This window comes from Neolamprologus brichardi, chromosome 10 (genome assembly GCF_056152115.1).
Source record: "Neolamprologus brichardi isolate AB-2024 chromosome 10, ASM5615211v1, whole genome shotgun sequence".
In the NCBI taxonomy this organism is placed as follows: domain Eukaryota; kingdom Metazoa; phylum Chordata; class Actinopteri; order Cichliformes; family Cichlidae; genus Neolamprologus; species Neolamprologus brichardi.
In genome coordinates, this window is record NC_142113.1 from 12287521 (window position 1) to 12309713 (window position 22193).

The following is a 22193-nucleotide window of genomic DNA, read 5'->3' on the forward strand; positions in this document are numbered from 1 at the left end:
TTAAGGATGATTCTTCCACAATGACACCCAGATGCTAGAGACTGTAAGACGAATGCATTTGTATCAATAACTGTTTTCTACAGTCACTGATTTGTACCTACTAGAAAATGAACTGATAGAAAACTTACTTATTTGGAAATACTTTTTGTATGCCCAAATATATTAAGATCAGTGAGATTGCTCCAACAATTGCAACTGTATATTGACTGACAACAATATATTTAAAACCACAAATATTTTTATTCACAAAATAGCATTGGTGCCCCCTCCCCCAAAATAAATAAATAAATAAAAATAACAAAATACATTTGCGAATACATTTACCCTTTAAAATATTAAAACTGAAAAACTGAAAACTATTAATCCTGAAAAATGTTATCTTACCACTGAAAAGTATTAACATTCAATTTTTGTGTAAAATCTGTGAAATTTGAACGAGTTTTATTTGTAACATGGATTCATTCTTTCTGAAGAAAGCCCTCCGTCCGGTACTGTGTTGATTCACTAGAGGGCACTAATCCAAGGCAGCGGATAGTATGGGAACAACTTGCGAGAGGAGGCCATTCACTAGCCTGTTTTAGCTACACACACCTAGCTACTCTTAGCTAGCCGGCGGCTAACCAGCGAGCTAAAACATCAGTTTGTCTTAATGTCGCCTGTCTTACCAAGTGATGGCAAGAGAACAGTGTTCACAAATCGAAGCTGGTGAGTACTGACCGCTGCTTTAATTCACGACTAAATATTTTGCATTTACGCTGTTTCCAGTTGTTTGCCAGGTAGCGAGCTAATTAACCGAGCGCAGCCCGGAGCTGGCTAACGCTAGCGCTGCTCAATAGCTACATCAGTTAGTACCAAGCTCATTTACTGTTTTTCTTTTCAGAACTCTATTACCTCATTGCCAGATTTCTGCTGTCTGGACCATGTAAAAAAGCCGCAAAGGTAATAACCTACGATGAACAAAATAGCAAGTCGTACTGGTTAAAATCGTCTAAATAAGTAGGTTTGTTAGCATCCGTAGCTAACTGTGTCTCTGTGTTGTTAGATCCTGATCGAGGAGCTGGAGGAGTATGAGGTAGGTTCAGCTGAACCTTTCTGAGTTTATTCTCATGTGCGGTTTCCGTAGTGATGCCCATCTTGACGCTTTTTGGGGCCAGCTTTTTAGTAGTTTTGATCGATGCTAGATAAAGGAGCGCGATTCCCTGCCGGGACGAGCCTCGCAATTTTGTGTCCTCTCTGATATCGTCTCTTTTAACTTTAGTTGGTCCCGCAACGATGGAGTTGGGACGGGAAGAAATACAAACGGAACTTCCAAGATTGGGTGAGTGTGAATAGTCATTAATAACTTTTTAATAATATGGATCTTTTTATTCCGCTTTCGGTTGACAATAACCTTTCCATGGATGTGAACGTTTTAATTATTTTAACCAACCAAAACGGTGTGTTTTCAGCATGTTTGTATTTATTTTAACCTATTTAAGAATCCATATTAGTGCAGGCCTGTTGATAAATAACTATATACAGGCTATGCTATTGTGTGGGCTAGTGGGCGGAGAATGAAGATAAGAGCCGATAGTGATAGGCTGAACTAGATCCAGCGCTGTGTCAGTCTTCTTTTGGAGCCAATGATATCGCAGTTGCGTTGGCGAGCGAACCGGAAGAATAGCAAGAAGCTCTTTTGATTCGCTGATTCGCTGCAAGCTTTTCTCTCCCTCCTCTTTCTCTACCTCTCCCCCCCGGTTCCCTTGATTGTTTTTCAACTATCTGCATGACAAAACCATGTACACATTATAATATCAGGCAGCAATAAACAGGAAGAGGAAAATGAAACAGTTGCAGGCTACTTATGTGTGATTGCAGAGCTGTTTGGATTGGATCTTTCTTGCCTGTATTGAAAATGAGTCAGTTAATGTTATAATCAACTTAAATTACAGGAAGTGAGACTCGTGTTTTGTTTTTTCTCATTTGAGGTGGTAACCAGCATGCACAACATTTTGTTTCACCATGTTCTGTTGTTGGTTATTAAAAAATAGTAGTTTCTTCAGTGATCAGTTAGCTGATCAATTCAGTTCAGTTGGTTTTTCAGGATTATGCCATTGTCTAGAGTCATTTAAATTAACTTTATTGTGTTGTTTTGTTATTTGTTGTATTAATATGTAATTACCATCACTGACGTGTGCAGGTGGTGTTGAACCAGCACATTCCTGCAGACTATTTGCTCAGGATTTGCCAGCGGATAGGCCCACTTATAGAAAAGGAGATCCCACCTAGTGTTCCTGGAGTCCAGACACTTCTGGGGCTGGGAAGACAGTCCTTGCTTCGCACCAGCAAAAGTGAGCATATTTCTGTTTTTCTATGATTTTTTAAATGTATTTATTTTGTGCTTTTCATTAGTACCTACTCGGATCAACTCACCACAGCTTTCAGGATTTTCCATTAGGTCCTAGTACCTGGTACCAGTTACTAAAATAGTACCTACCTGGCCAGGGTTCCAAACGATCTGGGCAGGTACTAAAGTGTGCCGTCATCAGACTGCATGCCACCAATTGGTAGGTTATTGACGTCACCCAAAGAGTCATGAGAGTGTCTTGTTTGTGAAAATCTAAATCGCCAATTTTGAAACCCGGCAACGAGGGAAATGGTAACTAAAACAATGCTGTGGTCCCCAAGTCTGATGAAAAGCCACAGATTGAGTAGCAGCTATATTGTTGCCTTGATGTCTACCTTTGTGTTCCTGTAATAGCTACTACACACATGAGGTGGTACTCGATTGTAATGGAAAACCAGTCAATCTGAGGCGAGTCGATCGGAGTAGGTACTAATGGTAAAGGGGCTATAGTGCAGTATTTTTGGCATTCATTCTTCAACTCACTGTTTTTAACATAGGTTGTAGCCACAAGGTATGTAGTGGCTCAGCTGTCGCTGCACTCCACCGAGGACGTCCACCAGAACCTCCAGTGAGCAATGGAAGTTCTCCTAATGTTGGTGTGTAAACTGTTTTTTAAATACATTTTTACAACAATATATCATTTATGCCTTTTATTTCCACTAAGCACTTAGACCCCTGGTATTAAGTTGTCAGTGGCAGTGTGTTGCTTCTACTAATTATTCGTATGTGTTTCACATCAAGTGTCCATCATGGGTGCTCGCCAGGCCACAGGCACAGGTCGTTTTGGCCAGGTTCTGCCGTCTTCCTCCTACCAACACATGAAAATACACAAACGTATCCTTGGCCACCTTTCTTCAGTCTACTGTGTGGCCTTTGACCGTACCGGTCGTCGAATATTTACGGTGAGTAAGAATTTCTTATTATTTCATCATCCCTGTCTATTTTATTTTAGCGATTGTTCTTCCAGTTGTCGTGCCAGATCTAAGATAACTACTGATCTCTTCCAAAACACAACATGGAGCTTCAGCCAAAGGTGGTTTCCAGTGGAGCTGTCTTATTAATGTGTCGCTGTCGGATTGGTTTTTAGGGTTCTGATGATTGCCTGGTAAAAATCTGGGCCACAGATGATGGCCGGCTCCTGGCCACACTCCGCGGCCACTCAGCAGAGATCTGTGACATGGCTGTCAACCACGAGAACAGCCTCATTGCTTCTGCCAGCTGTGACAAAGTCATCAGAGTGTGGTGCTTACGCACCTGTGCGCCCATCACTGTGCTGCAGGCTCATGCTGCGTCTATCACATCCATACAGGTGATACTTAAAAGAAAGTGCAGAGCCCTTTTACAACATTTGAAGTATCAAATAAAACTAAAAACTTGACTACATCATACAGGAATTAAATGTTTCAAAGCAAATTCATCTACTTAATGCTTTCATCTTATCTTGAGCACTTGACCTGGGCCTGCTGCTGGCTTGTTATGTGAAATGCTGCACAGTCCTTCCCTGTGACTAACCAACACCAACTTTCCTTCTCTCCCTCCTCCAGTTTTGTCCAGCAGCCAGAGGAACAACTCGGTACCTGGCATCAACTGGTGCAGACGGCATGGTGTGTTTCTGGAAGTGGCACTCGCTCACCATGAAATTTAAGTAAGTATTGAGGCGTCTAATGTGCCATGCTTAGTGGTTGCTTGGTGGTTTTCATTAAGATAACCACAGGTTCTGTTTTTTGTTTTCCCTTTCTTTCAGTGATCAGCCAGTCAAGTTTATGGAGCGTTCACGGCCCGGGGTGCAAGTCTCCACTTCATCTTTCAGCAGTGGTAAGTGTATCTCCATGCCAGGCAACAATTTGTTGTTACATGATCTCAGCTGCTGTGATTAGCAGAGCAAACACAGATCAGTTAATAACTGCACTTATTTTTTTTTAATTTTTACTTTTGTGACTCCTGTTGAAAATCAATTCCATCTCCTATTTTAGGTAAACTTTTGTTGCTTTTAAGATATTAACTTAATATCCATGCATCCGTGGAAGGCCAAACTTCCACAGATGCATATAAGAGAATCTCATTTGAGTGATGGAATAAATGCTGCCCGCAGTTTAAAAAAATAGGGTAGTCCATCCATCCATCCATTCGCTTCCGCTTATCCTTTTCAGGGTCGCGGGGGGCGCTGGAGCCTATCCCAGCTGTCATAGAGCGAGAGGCAGGGTACACCCTGGACAGGTCGCCAGTCTGTCGCAGGGCTAACACACAGGGACAGACAACCATTCACACTCACATTCATTCGCACATTCACACCTAGTGACAATTTGGATTATCCGTGGAAGGCCAAACTTCCACAGATGCATATAAGAGAATCTCATTTGAGTGATGGAATAAATGCTGCCCGCAGTTTAAAAAAATAGGGTAGTGTGTTTGCAAAATGAAAAGCATTTCATCATTTGAAATGGTTAAAAGTTAACTAATATACAGTATGGCAGAACACTGTGAGGGTCATTGTTGTAGACTGAATGTGTTCTTCTGTTAATAGGTGGCATGTTCATGGCTACTGGAGGCACTGATCATATGATCAGGGTCTACTATCTTGGTGCTGAGTCTCCTATGAAGGTTTCTGAGATGGATGCTCACACGGTAAGAAACAGCATCTAGTCGCTACATCCTGCTTGGTCCGCTCTGTTGTGTTTTTTAAGCTTCGTTCACACAACTTGTATTCTTTCCTACTTTTTGTGCTTTTAGGATAAAGTCGTGGTCGTCCAGTTCAGCAATAACAGTGACAGGTGAGTGTGCTTGCTCAAATCTGCAGGGACTTCAAATATTTTTTGTGTGTTTTACAAGTGTGTGAAGAATAACTGTGTATGTGTGTCCAGCCTAAGGTTCGTGAGCGGCAGTCGCGACGGTACAGTGAAGATTTGGCATTACCAGCAGCAGGAGTGGAAGAGCACCACTTTAGACATGGCTGCAAGGCTTCCAGGGTAAGAGAGGGAAGACTCGTAGTGTTTAGTGATGGCACTTCTGCCGCTATCATATTTCACGTCCGATGGGATGTTCTTTTTAGGAGCACTGCCGCCACAGGGGACGACAAAGCTAAGCTGGTGGTGACTATGGTTGCCTGGGACCGCACTGACAGCACCGTAATCACAGCGGTGTCAAACTACCTGCTCAAAGTATGGAGCACATCCACAGGACAGCTGCTGCACATTTTGTCTGTGAGTAGCTGAAGCCGACATTATCTGCAGCTCATTCGGTGTAAAATGGCAAATTGGCCTACTTGATTGTCTGTGCTGTCTCTCTGTTCAAGGGTCATGACGACGAGGTGTTTGTGCTGGAGGCTCATCCATTTGACTCCCGCATCATGTTATCTGCCGGCCACGATGGCAACATTTACATCTGGGACCTAACCAAAGGAGTCAAGATCCGCAATTTCTTCAACATGGTAACCGATCCTCAGCGAGCATCACCTACCAGCAATGCTTTGTTTTTCACCAGCTTTAAGTTCAATTTTAAATGTTTGTTTGCAGATTGAGGGCCAAGGCCACGGTGCTATTTTTGACTGCAAGTTCTCAGCAGATGGGCAGCATTTTGCCTGCACTGACTCACACGGCCATTTGCTCATCTTTGGTTTTGGCTGCAGCAGACCATATGAAAAGGTAACTGCTAGCTGAGTCTTGTTTGCCCAAAACAATCACCCCTATCATTTCCTCACTTTTAAAGGAACATTTAGAATAAATATTTGGACAGCACAGTGGATTTGTGATTACACATTTTGTTCTTTAATCATAAGAATCGGTGTCACCCTGTGGCGGCGCGCTGTTCTTGTTCCCCTCCAGATTCCCGACCAGATGTTCTTCCACACGGACTATCGTCCTCTTATCCGTGACTCTAATAACTACGTCCTGGATGAGCAGACGCAACAGGCGCCACACCTCATGCCTCCACCCTTCCTTGTGGATGTCGACGGGAATCCTCATCCTCCTCACTACCAGCGCCTGGTGCCTGGACGGGAGAACTGCAAGGAAGAGCAGCTAATACCTCAGATGGGATACATGGCTAACAGTAAGCACAGATTCACAGGTGAAAATTCAGAAGAAGTGACAGATGGTATTTGATGCTTGATTTCTCCTTGCTTTACTTAGATGATGGAGAGTTGGTTGAGCAGGTTCTTGGCCAGCAAACGGCAGAAAATGGAGAAAGCCCGTTGGACAATCTCATCAGACAGCTGCAGAATGAACAAGATGAGCGTCAGAATGCAGAGCGGGAGGCAGAAGGGGAAGAAGGTGTGTTTGTTTTTTTTTTTTACTCAAAATGATCGAAGTTTTTCCCAAAACTTTAAGTGTCTTTTGTCCTGTGTCCCACCCCTCTCCCAGAACCAGCCACGGTAGACCCTCCCTTCTGCTGAAGGTTTCTTCCTGTTAAAAGGGAGTTTTTATTTTCCCACTGTTTGCCAAGTGGTCGCCTGATTTTTGGGGGGTTTCTCTCCCATATTGCAGGTGCTTTACTAGTGGTGCAACGGATCACGGTTGATCCGAAATCCTAACCGATCCCACTCCACGGTTCGGTACGCACGTGATCCGAAGATTTGTATGTGTATGGTGCGCGTGGTCAGTCTGTCAAGCGGTAGTTATGGCCAGCGCTAGCGGTCCAAGTGGCGGAGCAGAGGAGTTTGCGGTATTTAAGCAGCCCTTTGCTGCCCAATCCGACCGGGCTAAAGATATTACAAAAGCTACTGGGGTGTTTAGCTGCAGACGGGAGGCCGTATTCCGTTGTGCAAAACAAGGGGTTTAATGAACGTGCTTGAGCCACGCTATGATATCTCGTTGCGCGTCCACTTCAGTGTGACAAGATCGTTCCAAGCATGTATGAGCATGAAAAGTTTAAAGTTATGGCTGAACTGTCCCAGGCATCTTCTGTTGCTCTAACTACAAATGGGTGGACCTCCAGGGCAACGGAAAGCCACGTGACTGCTCGTTATATCACAGCAGAGTGGTAGATACAAAGCCCTGTACTGCCCTATAGATTACATTAGATTAGATGACACTTTATTTTTCCCTCGGATGGGTTCCTCCGGGAAATTCAGTTTCCAGTAGCACAGCACCGACAGAAGTTGCAGAATGTGAGCAGAAATATACCATATATACACATATATAAATACAGAGAATACAAAAGGGATAAATAGAATAAATAGGAATAAGAATACAAGGGAACGGCACATTTCAAGTATTGTGAGTCTATTACACCGTTGGATATGAACAAAAACTATTGCACAGTGAAAAGGCACTACAGCTTACTTGTTCCCCCCTCCTTTGTCCCCGCTTCCCCTCCAGCGAGGAGTTAAACAGTTTGATGGCGTGTGGGACACTGAACAGACTCCTCTCGTTGTTTATGGCCGTGTGCAGAGGATGCAGAGGATGCCCAGCATGGTCCATAATGTCCATATTGCACCTTAATTTGTTTTTATATAAGTGCGTGGAATGAGTCTTCAGTTGAATGTTTTTTAATAGGCTAAAAATACTTAAATAAGTAAATGGTGAGTTGAATTTTTGTCTTTTTTTTTTCCTATTTTTGCTAATCCGAAAATTGATCCAATCCGTGACTTAAAACCGTGATCCGATCTGAATCGTGAGATTTTTGATCCCTTGCACCACTAGGCTTTACCGTACAATATAAAGCGCTTTGAGGCGACGCTTCGTTTTATTTGGTGCTATATAAATACACTTAAATTAAATCGAAGAAAACATTTTTGGCTCTTTCTCAGTGGCTGAGGTTATACTTGTGAAATTCTACTGTTTTTGCAAAACTCTGAACATAAAAATTTCTTGTCAAGTTTTTCCAAAAGTGGAGTTTGTCCAAAGTAACCTGTAATTATATTTAAAAGAAAAAAATATATAATCTTGTTTTCAGCTGGTGAAGGCGCAGAGGCGGTGCCCTCCTCTCCAGTTGTTGCACCTCGCAGAAGTGGGCAGGTGGATGGGGTGTGGCAAATGCAGCATAACGCCCTTCCCAGTCAGGTGGCCACCGAGAGGGACCTGCTGGCCTGGAGCCGCAGAGTGGTGGTCAATGAAGTGCTGCAGGGGATATTCAGGTGAGGAGGATGAAGGGAATTAGATTAGTTTTAAGGGGATTGCATAGAAAGATTTGATTTTAAAGCAAGGAGATCTTTTTTTTATAGGAATTTTAAATTCATAATGCTTTTTTAAATTTATTTTTAAGAGTTTCAGAGGAGTGCAGACAAGCCAAAGGTGACATTGAATGTTCTCTATACAACGCTGAGAGGAAGAAGAAACCAGTAACCTGTGCACCTAAGGTACGCTATTTTCTGCGTCACTATTGTTACATCAGAAATCGCACATGTGCTAATTCATTCCTGATATTTTGGGTTTCATAGAGCGATCTCTTGTCTTCACGCCTGCGCTCCCTGCGGCCCACGAAGAAAACTAATAAGCGCCATGCCTATCAAACCCGGTCAGCTCAAATCCGGCGTCCTGGAACCAGGCGTAGAAATCCCAGCAACCGACGTACCTCTAACAGCCAGATGGACTCGGAGAGTGATGGAGAAGTATGATTCACCTTGTTCTGCTTGATTTGTAAAGTTACCGTGCTATAAGGTCACTTAGTAAACAGGAATAAAATCAGAAACAAGTGCTAACTGTTAGCAGTCATTCATGTTATACTGAAGGTTTTGGATGTATTTTTGTTAGCAGGCAGAAGAACAGGCGGAGCATACCGATGCATCTTCAGATGGTGATGCTCGGTGGCAGAGTGAAAGCAGCTCCAGGTAAATAAACACACTGATCAAGGAGAATTTTCAAAATATAGTCCGATCACCTGCCTGACGATACCCCACTTTGATTCTCAGCGATTCCTCCAGTGAATATTCTGATTGGACAGCGGATGCTGGGATCAATTTGCAGCCGCCAAAGCGACCTACCAGGAGACCTGTACAGCCTCCAGATTACAGCAGCTCTGAGGAAGAAGAAGGAGATAACGAAGCCAAGGAGGCAAGGACGAGGGAAAAAGAGAAGAGGAAGAAGAAGTCCAAGGAGACCAAACAAGTGAGCCACCTGCAGCTGCAGTATTCACAGTAAAAGCACATTTTGCTAGTTGTCACACAACATGGCACGAGTATGTACTTTAACATGTAGTAAATCATATACACTCAGAAACCCACATCCTCTCTGGGTGGACTTGATGCGGAAGAGTGGCTGCCGCCATCTTGGATTATGGAGACTGTCCCCCGCCGCTCTCCTTTTGTTCCACAAATGGGAGATGAAGTAAGGACTGACGCTCCTAATATTAAACAGGAAATACATGTTACATCACACTTTTTAAAATCATGATTCTCTTGTCCTCCTCCAGCTCATCTACTTCAAACAGGGCCATCAGGCTTACGTCCGGGCTGTTCGCAGAGCTAAGGCTTACAGCATCAACCCTCAGAAGCAGCCGTGGAACAGACTCAACCTCAGGGTGAGGCACAGTTTTATATAATAGCAAGTGCTGTGTATCGGCGCCGGCGTGCTCCATTAGTGCCCAAGCTGTTTGGAGAGTCTGAAAACGGCAGCCAATTTTTGTAACCACCTGAAAGCGGTAACCTGGTGGTCTCACTCACTTTGCACTGCTCTTAGACCTGAGCAAAAATTAGCAAACCTCTAAGCGCTCTGCTGAGTCCCCCTTCAACCCCACTAGTTCACCACAATCTGCTGCTGTTTTTGTAAATGAAAACAACTTGAATCTCTTAAAACACAATATACAGAATGCCACAGTAATCCTTCCTTATAGGCGTTTGTACAGCTGCATTGACCTCCTTTTCTCTTCTTCCGCCTCAGGATCAGGAATCTGTGAAAGTGGTTGGAATTAAGTATGAAGTGGGACCTCCTACCCTCTGCTGCCTAAAAGTGGCGTTCTTGGACCCAGTCTCAGGGAAAATGACCAATGAGTCTTTCTCCTTAAAGTGAGCATGAGCAATACTTGTATATTCAATGTAATAAATGACTGTGACCACATGTATTTGACCACTTTTTCATTCCCACACTCCCCAGGTATCATGACATGCCTGATGTCATTGATTTTCTGGTACTGCAGCAGTTTTACAACGAGGCTAAAGAGCACAACTGGCAACCTGGTTAGTCACTCCCCAGCAGTCTCCTTCCTGTATTTACTGCTCACGTAAAATTGTAAGGACTGTCCGTCACCTTAGTTTGATCCTCTGTTCAGGCATGAGGTTCCGCAGCATCATTGACGACGCCTGGTGGTTCGGCTCTGTGGAGGATCAAGAGCCCCTGCAGCCAGAGTATCCCGACAGCCTGTTTCAGTGCTACGCAGTAAAGTACGTCTGTGTGTGAGCAGAGCTCGCTGTAATTTTTTAATTTATTTTTTGCTGGCTTCATGTCACCTTCTCCACAGTAAAATCAGATAAGCATCTCTAATCTCATACGCAGCATGATCTAGTGGCATATTATCACATTTGTTTCATCAGATGGGATAACGGTGAGCGGGAGAAGATGAGTCCCTGGGATATGGAGCCTATTCCTGAGGAAGGTCGGTAATATTTATTGAAATGTGTGTATTATTTTGAAATATGGCGCTCTGTTACAGAAGATAAAAGACGCAGAAAAATGTCAAACATAATCGTACCCAATAAAAGTGAAATACTGCACATTATGGCATTTCTATTGAAAATAAACACATTAGATCTCATTCATCTAACAGCGGGGTAGAAACCCACAACAAAAACATCGTCTGCCCTTCATTTCCGTGTCCTTATTGGAATAACCATAGAAATGACAGGGTGACATTATACACACACTGTTCTGTTGAGTTGCATATAAATAATGCCAGCACCCACCTACACTCTTTACATATTGTTTCCTGCAGTCATTTGTTTTCTGTAGTTTGTTAATTAGGAGCCATGGCAGTTTTAACAGGTAGCGATCTAGACCGTACCTGAAAATTTGAAACCTCTCCAAAGTCCTTTTCAAATAGCATCATACTGACATCAAGTAGTTCATTCTGAATGACAGGCTCGTATAAATGGAAAATTTTACATTGCTTGTATTTCTTCTCGGTCAGCACAGATTTATTATCCCATTTTCTCTCAGTAGCAAAATGGTAACAAAATCTCTTGTCACTGTAACACTGTTTGTGTTTTTATTGAATTCTATTCCATTAATTTTAACCCAGAGAATTCTTTATAGCCGGCAGTGTAACTTTTAACTACCAAAAAAAAAGTATTTTACTTCTCTCTTTTTTTTTCTTGGTTACTAACTGCTGTTTAATGTCCTAACACTTTTGTGGCTCCATCAGCTGCTTTGCCAGAGCAGGTTGGTGATGGTGTGGAGGTGGCAGAAGAGGAGCTGAAAGCTCTACTCTATGAGCCTCAGGAAGGTGAATGGGGGGCTCATACACGAGATGAAGAATGTGAGCGAGTCATTCATGGCATCGATCAGCTTCTGACACTGGGTATGCCTCCCAAAAGGGTTGATGAAGCTTTGCGGTAAAGTACAATCTGACCTTGTTTTCCTGACCTTTGCTAGGTTTGATTTTATTTGTTTGTTCCCCAGATGTAGCAAAGGCGTTCGCATTACCGGTAAATTTGCAGGACTACCCTCTGTACTGCACCGTAGTGGCTTACCCCACTGACCTCAGCTCCATCCGCACACGTCTGGAGAATCGCTTTTACAGGTGAAGCATCATGCACTCATAAACCTTCTCTGTGAGTTCAAAGTCCTGGTGTGTTAACGTCTGAGTTTCAACCACTGATGCGTTCCTCTGCTCCAGGCGGATCTCTGCATTAATGTGGGAGGTGCGTTACATCGAACACAATGCCCGCACTTTCAATGAACCTCAAAGCCCCATTGTAGCAGCCGCCAAGGTGGTGACTGATGTTCTCCTTCACTATATCGGGTAAGACTTGACAGAGTTTCTGCTGTGTTAAATTCACCGATGCTTTAACAGTGGAGTGACCATGATGAAAACAGACATTTCTGATGCCTTGATCCCGCTGCCTCATTCAGGGACCAAAGTTGCATCGACGTCTTGGATCTGTATCGTAAACTGAAGTCTGAAGTCAGCAGTGAAGCTGAGGTGGGTGTTGCACAAGTGTTTCTGCGTTTGTGTGGTTTGTATTATTAGACTGACTATAGGATTCCTGCAGATCACTGAAAAAGTCAGTAGAAAAGAAAATGAGCTCTTTAACGTTTCATGTTTCCTACAAAATTACTTACTTTATTTTAGGATGTGATTTGAACCATTGCGCTAGAGATTAGCTTAGGAAGCCAACTGTATTTGTTATCCTGTAATCCATTAATGACCTGATGTAGACGTTGCCTTTGTCTCTTGCTTGGTTTGGAAATGAAAAGGAAACATAGGCTATCCCAGCTGGAGATCACTGTATCACATTCACATGTCCCAAAAAGCAAATGGAAACATGGATTTTTATGTGGGGTTTTTTTTTTTTTCTTTTTTCTTTTTTTTTTGGCAGTTTGACTTGGACGTAGATTCAGACACTCCAGGAACATCTACAGGACACCGGGTAAGGCAGCAGTTGATATTTGGCAGGATTTTTAACCTCCCAGCTGTTGTCCCAGTGTCAGTGACTTTCATTTTGTCTCTGCCAGGGAGGCACTGCAAATTCTAAGAAGCGTGGTGTGGTTCTGGATCCGAAAGCCTGGCGAGGTCAATGTCGAGAGCTGTTGCGTCGAATGACAGCTTCCACGAATTCTGAACCTTTCAGGCAGCCTGTGGATCTCTTTGAATATCCGGTAAAACAATCAGCATAAACCTCCATTTGAAATAAAACCACACATGCCAGACACTTTTTACAGCTTAAAGTATCATTTGCAGTGCATGCTGCAAGTGTAAAACTAGAAGTTGCATTCAGGTGAATCACTGTGTTCTTCAGTGTTTCTGCTCTCTTTTTTTCGTTCAGGACTATCGAGACATCATTGACACTCCCATGGATCTGGGTACAGTGTCAGAGACACTGGCAGTAGGAAATTATGAAAATCCGATGGAGTTTGCCAAAGACATCCGCCTCATTTTCAGCAACTCTAAAGCATACACTCCGAACAAGAAGTCACAGGTGAGTAGCTCACTGAGAAATAAAACATTCTGTAAAAAATGCTGTTGTTATAGGTGCAGTCTGAGAAAGCTTTGGTTTAGCGTTTACTTATCACGTTCTTTTATTTCTAGATCTATACCATGACCCTCAGCTTGTCGGCCTTCTTTGAAAAACACATCATCTCCATCATTTCTGACTACAAGTCTGCCATTCAGAACGAACGGCGGGCTCGTCAACATCTCACTTACAGGAACAGATTGCACAACGGAGGCAGCTCGCCACCTAATAGTCCATCCCACAGGTACACGGCCACATTCACAAACCTAGACGCACCGTGTTATCAGATTATATTTTTCACTCGGGCCCATCAAAGTGTCTGCAGCTTCTGAAAGCATCTCAGAAGTGCCGTACTGAAATAAAGAAATGTTTTCTCTTTAATATCATTTCAAGGTGTCGTGGTTGGAAAAACGATTCCAGAAACTGCTTAAAGTTGCAGGCAGCCTGTCGTTGTTTATATTTATTATTGTGTTGTTAACAATAATTCTGAACTGTTGCTTCTTTCTTGTTCCCCTCTCCTGCCCAGCTCAAAAGGAAAGCACAAGTCAGGGAAGGCATCAAAGCAAAAAAAATCCCAGACCTCAACAAAGAATCGTTCTCAGAGATCACATAAAGGTACGTCTCCACTGTTGTGGCTTTCTGTGCTCCTGAGATCCTTCTGCTGCGTAGACTCATGCAGTGAGCTACTCTTAGAGTTGGTTAAAGTAATAGCTCTTACTCTTCAAAAACCAGAATGACCTCAGTTTGGTTTTAATCCAATGAAAAGCTGCAGAGGTTGTTTGTATCAAAACTTAACAGATGTTTGTTTCCTGTGAATCAAAGCGTAACATCAGTGTCATTTTTCTTTTTTTCAGCTTTTACAGTACGTACAGATGGCTCATTAAAAGTGTCAATAAACAACTTATTATATAGTAGCAGGGGCAGTATGACTGAACATTTATATACCAGTATTTTAGAAGCCTTTCATGACACATCACCTTTAAAAACTAATAATTATAATAACACACATTTTTTTCATAATTGTGTCTTCACATAGCTTTACAGTGACTCGTTCTTCAGGACTGGATAGGATGTAGAAACATAAATGTCTTGATAAACTAAAAAATTACACAACTGAAACAAAACATAATCTTTCAACAAAACTGGCATGTGTGGAACAAGGAGCTGCCTGTTCCACTCTGAGGTCACACGTAATGACGCTGAAGTCAATATAAGGCTTCTTACTGTTGATGCTTCCTGCAGCAGAGCTGGGAAGTGCAGCTTTGAAACAAACTCTGTTTGCACTTTTCCTTCCAAACTTTGTGGCACAAATTATTCATTTGGAAAGACGTCAGTTAGTCTTGAGTAACGCATTAAGCAAAAGTTGATGTGACGCAAAAAGCAATTCTCTCCTTTTTTTTCTTCTTTTTTCCCCCAAGGCCAAAAATGCTCCAAACAGCAGATTCTGCCCTCTTTTCTTTATCCTGCATCACTTTTTACTGTTGTTGGAAGTGGTGACTGTTTGCTGTTAGTTATGCTATTCTAAAAACAATTTCCGTTTCTGCTAGAATGTTTGTTTCCCCCAATTAAGAGAGTTAAAAATTGTCATTTTAAATCAAATTCTGCATCATAAAACTGTAACGATTAATACAGGCACATCTCAACAGAGGTAACACGCTACACAGCGCAAGAAAAGCTGACCAAAGGTGCATATTGAGAATCCCGTCTTTTAGAAATGTCTGGAAAATTTAGTTTATCGAACAAACTGCAAACAAACAGTGAGTGGTTCTGCCCCAAATCTTTGTCCAGCAAACATCAACTGTAAGGGGAAAGCCGTACTCAGCATGGCCATGCAAGCCTAGAGGTGTCAGTCAGCCAATAAAATCTCCCGTCTGAGTGATGCAGGCAACTTTTCCCACCTTTAGCATGTGGTGGTGACGCTGTGTGGATACTGATCAATCTAAGGTTTTGTGTAAACTTGGCTTTTAGTTTTAGGAACATGCTACAAGCCAGTATTTATCTATTTATATCGTCACTAAATCTGTAGCAGGTCAGCAAATCATGGAAAATAAACCAGGATAGAAGAATTAATGAAATATCCGTGTTAATCAAGGAGTTTTGAAAGCTTGGGGACATGAAAAAAGGAAAATATGAAAACGCTACCAAACAAAAGACAAAAAAATCAGTTTTCAGAGAAACTGAAGAGAAATGGTAGGAATGGCAAACAAAGTATATTTTCCCACTTATAAAACAGGTCACATTTCAATTTGTCCATTTGGCTCTACTTTGTTTAGTGTTAGTTAGCTAATATCGAGGTTAGCATAACAACAAAATGGTGAATATAACAAATGACATTCAGGCTCTCTGCATTATTTTTGATGGTGTTACCTGACTTACATACATTCACCCCTGCTAAAAGCTTCTAGTATCTTCTAATAGAGCAGGGCGATATGACCAAAAATATTTATCACAATATACATTTGAAATTTTGCGATAACGATATAACTGACGATATAATTGACATTAGACAAAATGCTTTACAACTCCACAACTTTATTAGTGCAAAAAACCCAATCAATGTATTTTCACTTAAACAAGCAGCTGTTTTTATGTGCATTAAAGTTATATGAAAATGTAACAGTGCAAATTCCTTGCTGACAGTTTAACCAAAAGGCATTTCCAGTGGAAATTGGCCGACATATCCTCAGCATAACCATGTATAATATCCACAAAACTTAAAAAGAGGTTATACACACACAATACGGTAATATTATGTTGAAGCACAGTACGTATCACTCCGCGGGGCGCCTAACTACGACAGCCGTAATGCTCCGACAATCCATCAAGCGGTGCGGGTTCGTAGCTTAGCAAAGTCGTACTAAAACATTTGACAGATTTTCGAGCGCCGTGTACCACATAAAATCGTTTCGAGGTCAGTAAACACAACCAGAATTCATACATAAGGCACACGGGGGTATAAGGGGCACTGTCGATTTTCAGAAAAATCAAAGGATTGATTTTAAGTGTGCCGTATTTTCCAAACAACATGGTAATAACAACGGTCTGCTGGCATGCTCTACCAAAAATAGTGCTTTGTTGTGTATCTGACGGACGAAAGCTAAACCAGTTCCACACCACTGAAGTTGCAGCATTTTTACAAACCAATTCTGGTTCATCGTTTCATTCAACGATCCCCTTTCGCTCTTCTCATTCTGCGTCGCCGCCATGTGCGTATGTAAACATAAGCACTGCGCATGCGCGTTTTACCCATATTCTATTGTGATATTTCATTTTCCTATTGTTGCCCAAAATTACACCGGTATTACTGTGAACGGTATGATATAGCCCAGCCCTATCTTCTAATGTGATTAGTTGCTTCTGTACTCTCAGCTTTTCTGATGGATAATTGCATTGTGTCTTTCTTTTTTTTTTTTCTTTAGCTCAGCAAAGCGGTAGTGTAGCAGAGGAAGAGGACGTCCAGCCTTCTTCCCCAACTTCAGGGACGAGTGTCAGGAGCAGAAATCAAGGACCACATCGGGTGACCCGCAGCCAAGCAACTCCCGTGAAGAAATCCGGTATTGCGAGCAGTAACTAAAAAGCATGCACGTTTTCCCTTTTCAGTGTTTCTGCAAAGTTACGGTGCAGAAATGACCCGCCGCCCTCTTGTTTTCCATCAGGTCACCAGAATAACTTGCACCTAAGTAACGGCTCCAGACAGCGGCACTTGCGAGAAACGTCGCAGTCCGACGATGAAGAGGAGGCGTCAGGATCCAACAGCTCCTCGTTGGAGTCGTCCTCCACCTCGTCGTCATCATCCTCCTCCTCATCCTCCTCCTCCTCCTCATCGTCTGACAGCGACAACAGCTCTGACTCTGAGGTGGAAAAGTACGTGGAGGGAGGAGGAGATCACGACTACAGCAAAGCCCCCTGCCTGTCAGTACGCCTCTCAGCTAAGGGTAAGGTGGCAGCCTCAGGAAAGAGGAGACACAAAGGAGGAGAGGACACAGAGGCACAGGGACCTAAACGAGCACGACTGCAGCTTGAGGTAGAGGAGCAGGAGGATGATGAGGAGGAGGAAGAGGAGGAGGAGGAAGAGGCAGAGGAGGATGAGGAAGAAGAAGAAGAGGAGGAGGAGGAGGAAGAGAAGGAGCAGCAGCAACAGGTGGATTTAAAACATGAGGAGGAAGAAGAGGAGGAGGAGGAGGAGGAGGAGGAAGAAGAAGAGGAGGAGGAGGAAGAAGAGGAAGAGGAGGAGCCAGAGGACGAGGATGATAACAACTCTGAGGTGCAGACACGAGCAGCAGCAGCTCCAGCAGCAGCTAGCAGCCAGAGAGGCAGCCAATGTAAGTCTCGGCGGGTCAACACACGAAACCAGGGCCGCAGGACAGTTCGATACGGAGACGACTCGGAGGATGATGGCCATGGGTCGAAAGACGACCCTCTAAACCTGGGCATGTCCCGCTCAGGACGAGTACGCCGTATGACTGAGAAAGCCCGTGTCAGCCACCTTATGGGCTGGAGTCACTGACACGTCGCCCCTCACCCATCCCCTTTTTTCCAAACCTCAATGAAAGAACGGTAAAACATGAGTAACACATCAGGGATTATTCGTTTTCTTTTTATACAAATTTGTGTGTGTGTGTGTATATATAATATATAAATATGATTTCTCTTTTTATCTAAAGACTGATTATGACTCAAACTGATAGCCGGTGCTCATAAAATGTTGCCACGGATTTTTTTTTTTCTTCCCTGGTCAACAGAGCTTCTGTTCAACACGGACCCTCTCCAACTGGATTAACTCACCTCGGCCTTACTGCTTCTCTGGAAGAGCCCTTACGACACGGCTCTGGTCTTCTTCCTCCTCATCCTGTGGTTTCATGTCCAGAACTTTAAACACTATATAAAGTCCCCTTCTTCCTTCCAGCAACCTTTCTTGCTCCTGGTCACCAAAGAAGGATGTGGAGATGCCAAAAAAAATGGTGCTCGTATAGATATCTGTAGTTTTGTTTTGTTTAATTTTATTTCTTTTTCACTGAGTAAATCAACAAAACTGCTGTGGTAGTGGTCACAGCCACAGGTGCAGAATCACTTAAGGTATCTGATGTCAACCTTTCTCGTTTGCAGCACAAACTTCCATCTGATTGTGCTCTCCTCAACTGAGGACTAGCAATATTAGGAAGAAGTGGGTAAAATAAAATGGCAACACGCTCTTACCCCAGGGCATAAAATACTGCTGTTGTTCTTGGCTTTGTACAGATGTTGTCTTGAGATGGGGTTATGTCACATTTGGGTGCTTCATTGTATTTCAATTTTTACTTGCTGGTGAGATTTGAACACCAAAAACTGCTTGGTTAGGAAAAAGATTGTTGTTTACACCTGCTTGTTGAAGAAGAAAAGTTTACCTGCTGTGTTTAAATGCGACTCCAAGCGGTCCATAAGACCCAAACTGTTTTGTATTTGAGTGGTAGACTGGTTTCCATAACCCATCACTACACTGTCTCCACCTCTTTGCATTTCTTTGAGACACTGGTGGTTTTGACACAACAGCAGTATTTGACGCCCTGGGAGCAGACGGAGAATAGATTACCATAGTAATATTATTCCTTTCAATGTCCTTGGTCTGTGAATGTGAAAGGAAATGTCTTTCCCCAGCTTCTTCTCGCTTGGGTCTTCTCTTCAGCACTGTTATTTAGATAGAGTTGGGTGCTGTTTTTAAAGGGTAAAAGTGGTGTATTCTTTCTTTCGGGGGTAACAAAGCCACTGTTTTTAGTGCTATTGTACTCTGAGTGATCAGACCTGCAAATATTCATGGTTATTTCCGCAGCTCCTTCTCTACCCAGCCTGTGCAAAAGCAAAGGAATCCCCTGGCCAGCTCTCTTCCACAGAAATATTTATTTTTCCATTGCATTATACTCGGGTTACTTTATCTATTTCATACTTTATTAGTGATGAGGAAAAAGGAAATATTTGCACATTTATCTCCTCCATGTGGCAGCTGAGTAATAAAGATATTAGAGAAATAAGATGAAACCTCATTTTTGTGTAAGAATGTTTGAACTGTGCCGACGGCACTTTCGATTCAGCCTCCCCCCCCCCCCCCTTTTTTTTTTTTTTAGTTTTATATAAATATAAGTAGAAATCTTTTTCAACCTGTGCATGATTAAACTGAAGGTCTCATCTGATTGCGCTTTCTTCTGGTTAACAGCAGAAGTGTCATCCTTGGATCACCGTTTCTTCTCTTTGTAGCCTGATGGGTTTCGAACTTTGATAGTAGATCAACTGCACACATGATGGCTTTCTCCATCACTCTATACAATCACTGTCCCACCCCCCACCCCCTACATGACCTACATTCTCATATCAACACTGGATGCTATGATTCAGACACACCTTCTCACCCCTCCGTGTGTCACTGAGGAGAGAGGCAGGCCTCCGAAGTTATTGTAAAGCTCAGTTAGTGACAGATTCTGAGAGACGAAACACAAATCGGCGTCTAAAATCAGGTGTGCTGAGCAGCAGCATTAACTGGTGTCTTGGAATTCCTGGCTCAGTGTGGGAAGACTATTCTTATTTTGATACAGTATTTTCATACAGTAGATGACGCTTAGTCTTGCCTCAAAGCATCAGATTAGTCAACAATGACAACGTTCTCCCATAGGTTGAATAAGCTTAATGTGTTTTTTATAATGTTTTAATTGTGTTTTGTTTTTTTTTTAATAAAAAAGAAAATGAACTTCTCTTAGAATTTTGTCCCCCCTTTTTTTTCTTTTAGAAAATTTTCCATGTCTGATATCTGTCCACGCTAAGCCTGCATAAGCTTGAAGGACTACTCGCCCAACACAGGGACTGAGTCATCAGTTGTCTTAGTAATGGGTCGTAAACAGCCACCGAAGGCAGAGATTCGAGAGTTTCTGAACACTGGGGCTGCTGACTGTGATGGTAGGCAGTCATAAACCTCACTGTACCATTTGCAACTGCCTAACTGCATTAATGCACTGAAAGCTGGGGTGAGTCAGACAAGGAACAAACAAGGTTGAGCTGTGACGCACCGTGCTCCACCACACCTAGAAACTGCAGTGATGCTGGAGGATCTTATGATTTCTAACTATTCGGTGCATAAAGAGATAAAGGTCATTTTTAGTGCGATAAGTGTGCCAAACAGCAACCAAAAAAAAAAAAGGAAAAGGTGACTTGTTATATAAAACACCTTCATTCTATATCTAAATTGAGTCTTAAACTGCTAAATCCTCAAATGCTTATATCAAGTGATTAAAATCTGATTAAAGGCTTTTTCTTTGTAAACTACAGCTGCTGGGTGAGTGCAGCACACAGCAGGAAAAGAGTGTGTTGGCCAGTTTTGTCTTCAGCATTAATAAGGTAATGATTAGAATTACATCCTTTAAAATGCAGCATTATACAATTGAGGGTGGTCTTACCAAAATACTGTGAAAATTGGTAATGTGCTCCTGGAAAACTATGAATTATTCATATAAAACGTAAATCCTATAGACACACCCATCAGCTCTCACAAGACTGATTATAGGTCCTCATCTTAATAATGTGCCAAAACATAACCTAGAGTAAGGATGTAGCACCCCTCAGGACATTTTTCTAATTATATGATCCATCCACCCTTTTTCTTAACCACATTTACACAGGTTAAAGTTGTGTGGGGCTCCAGCCAAATGTCATTCGGCAAATGAGATGCGTCCTGGGATGGGTTGCCATTCTATTTAGAATTACCAGTTGACCTCACATGCAGAAGATCCATAGAGTAGTGGTTTACACATTTTACTAACAAGGGGAAGTTCCAATTCCTGGAGGTATCTGAGTATCCGGCGTAAAAATCTGCCCAATCAAACATGCAGAGCTGCCACTGTGGCATCCCCTGGTGAATAAGGGGGAAGATGAAAGTAGCTGCGTAGTTGACCTGATAGAAAACCCAAACTCTACACAGAAAGACCACAGCCACCTGGTGGATTTGAACCCAGGACCTTCACCACCATACACCAATCTGCCTAATTATACTAATAACTCATAATGAAGCACAAGAATATTATTATTCTAAATGTGGCAGAAAAAGTAAGGACAGTGTGGTTTTTTTGCATTTCTTTCTTGTAACAATGCTTCTTGGCAAGAAATCTTAAACCACTGGAAGGTCTATTTCCCCTTAAATGGTGGCACATTTGTAAGGAAAATGCATTTGTGGGTTGAGCAGCAGAGTTGAGCATGTAGGTTGCACTGAAGAAAAATATATTCTGCTATTGACACTTGTTTGGTGCTGTTTATTGTGTTGAATGATTGAAGTCTAATGAAACCAGACATATCAGCAATTTAAAAATGTATTCATTTAACAACAGGGGCCTTGGCGTGTAGAGCCACAGTAGCCTGGCACCTCCCCACCATGCTGGTCAACCGCTTGGTCACACACTGCTGTGGGATGGGGTCCCATTCTTTAACCATCATTTGTCAGCCAGTGTGGTTGTTTTGATCAATGAATCAGCTGTTTTGCATTGGCAGAGCAGATTTACCAGGTTTTAATGGGTGCAACCCACATGCTCAACTCTGCTGCTCAACCCCAAAATGCATTTTCCTTACAAATGTAAGGAATTAAAGGGAAATAAACAGGCTTTCACACGGTTTAATATTGGTACAGAATGATAAGTGTCAAACAGGTTATTACTCTGAAGGTTTAATGCAGCTTTTAAAAATGATATAGTG

General features: G+C 42.5%; 1 protein-coding gene across 1 annotated transcript; it reads left to right on the forward strand.

Moving 5' to 3' along the window:
* Positions 1–498: 498 nt before the first annotated feature.
* brwd3 (bromodomain and WD repeat domain containing 3) lies at positions 499–19587 on the forward strand. The gene is made up of 40 exons (XM_006802113.3): positions 499–705; positions 881–939; positions 1043–1072; positions 1259–1318; positions 2180–2330; positions 2884–2982; positions 3128–3288; positions 3474–3695; positions 3931–4031; positions 4131–4201; positions 4911–5011; positions 5117–5157; positions 5248–5352; positions 5436–5586; positions 5679–5813; positions 5899–6027; positions 6208–6433; positions 6514–6654; positions 8279–8459; positions 8588–8681; positions 8763–8933; positions 9076–9152; positions 9234–9429; positions 9538–9648; positions 9734–9841; positions 10201–10325; positions 10414–10496; positions 10589–10700; positions 10851–10912; positions 11678–11833; positions 11935–12055; positions 12152–12277; positions 12388–12457; positions 12855–12905; positions 12991–13134; positions 13302–13454; positions 13565–13734; positions 14017–14105; positions 16910–17044; positions 17147–19587. Exons 1-40 carry the CDS (start codon positions 672–674, stop codon positions 17995–17997), a joined length of 5403 nt encoding a protein of 1800 aa, XP_006802176.2. The 5' UTR covers positions 499–671; the 3' UTR covers positions 17998–19587.
* The last annotated feature ends 2606 nt before the right edge of the window (positions 19588–22193 follow it).

Coding starts and splice junctions, on each gene's coding strand:
- brwd3 (XM_006802113.3), top strand. CDS start 672: ATGGCAAGAGAACAGTGTTCACAAATCGAAGCTG. Junction 1,073..1,258: donor AGGAGCTGGAGGAGTATGAG/GTAGGTTCAGCT, acceptor TTTTAACTTTAG/TTGGTCCCGCAACGATGGAG. Junction 6,028..6,207: donor GCAGCAGACCATATGAAAAG/GTAACTGCTAGC, acceptor GTTCCCCTCCAG/ATTCCCGACCAGATGTTCTT.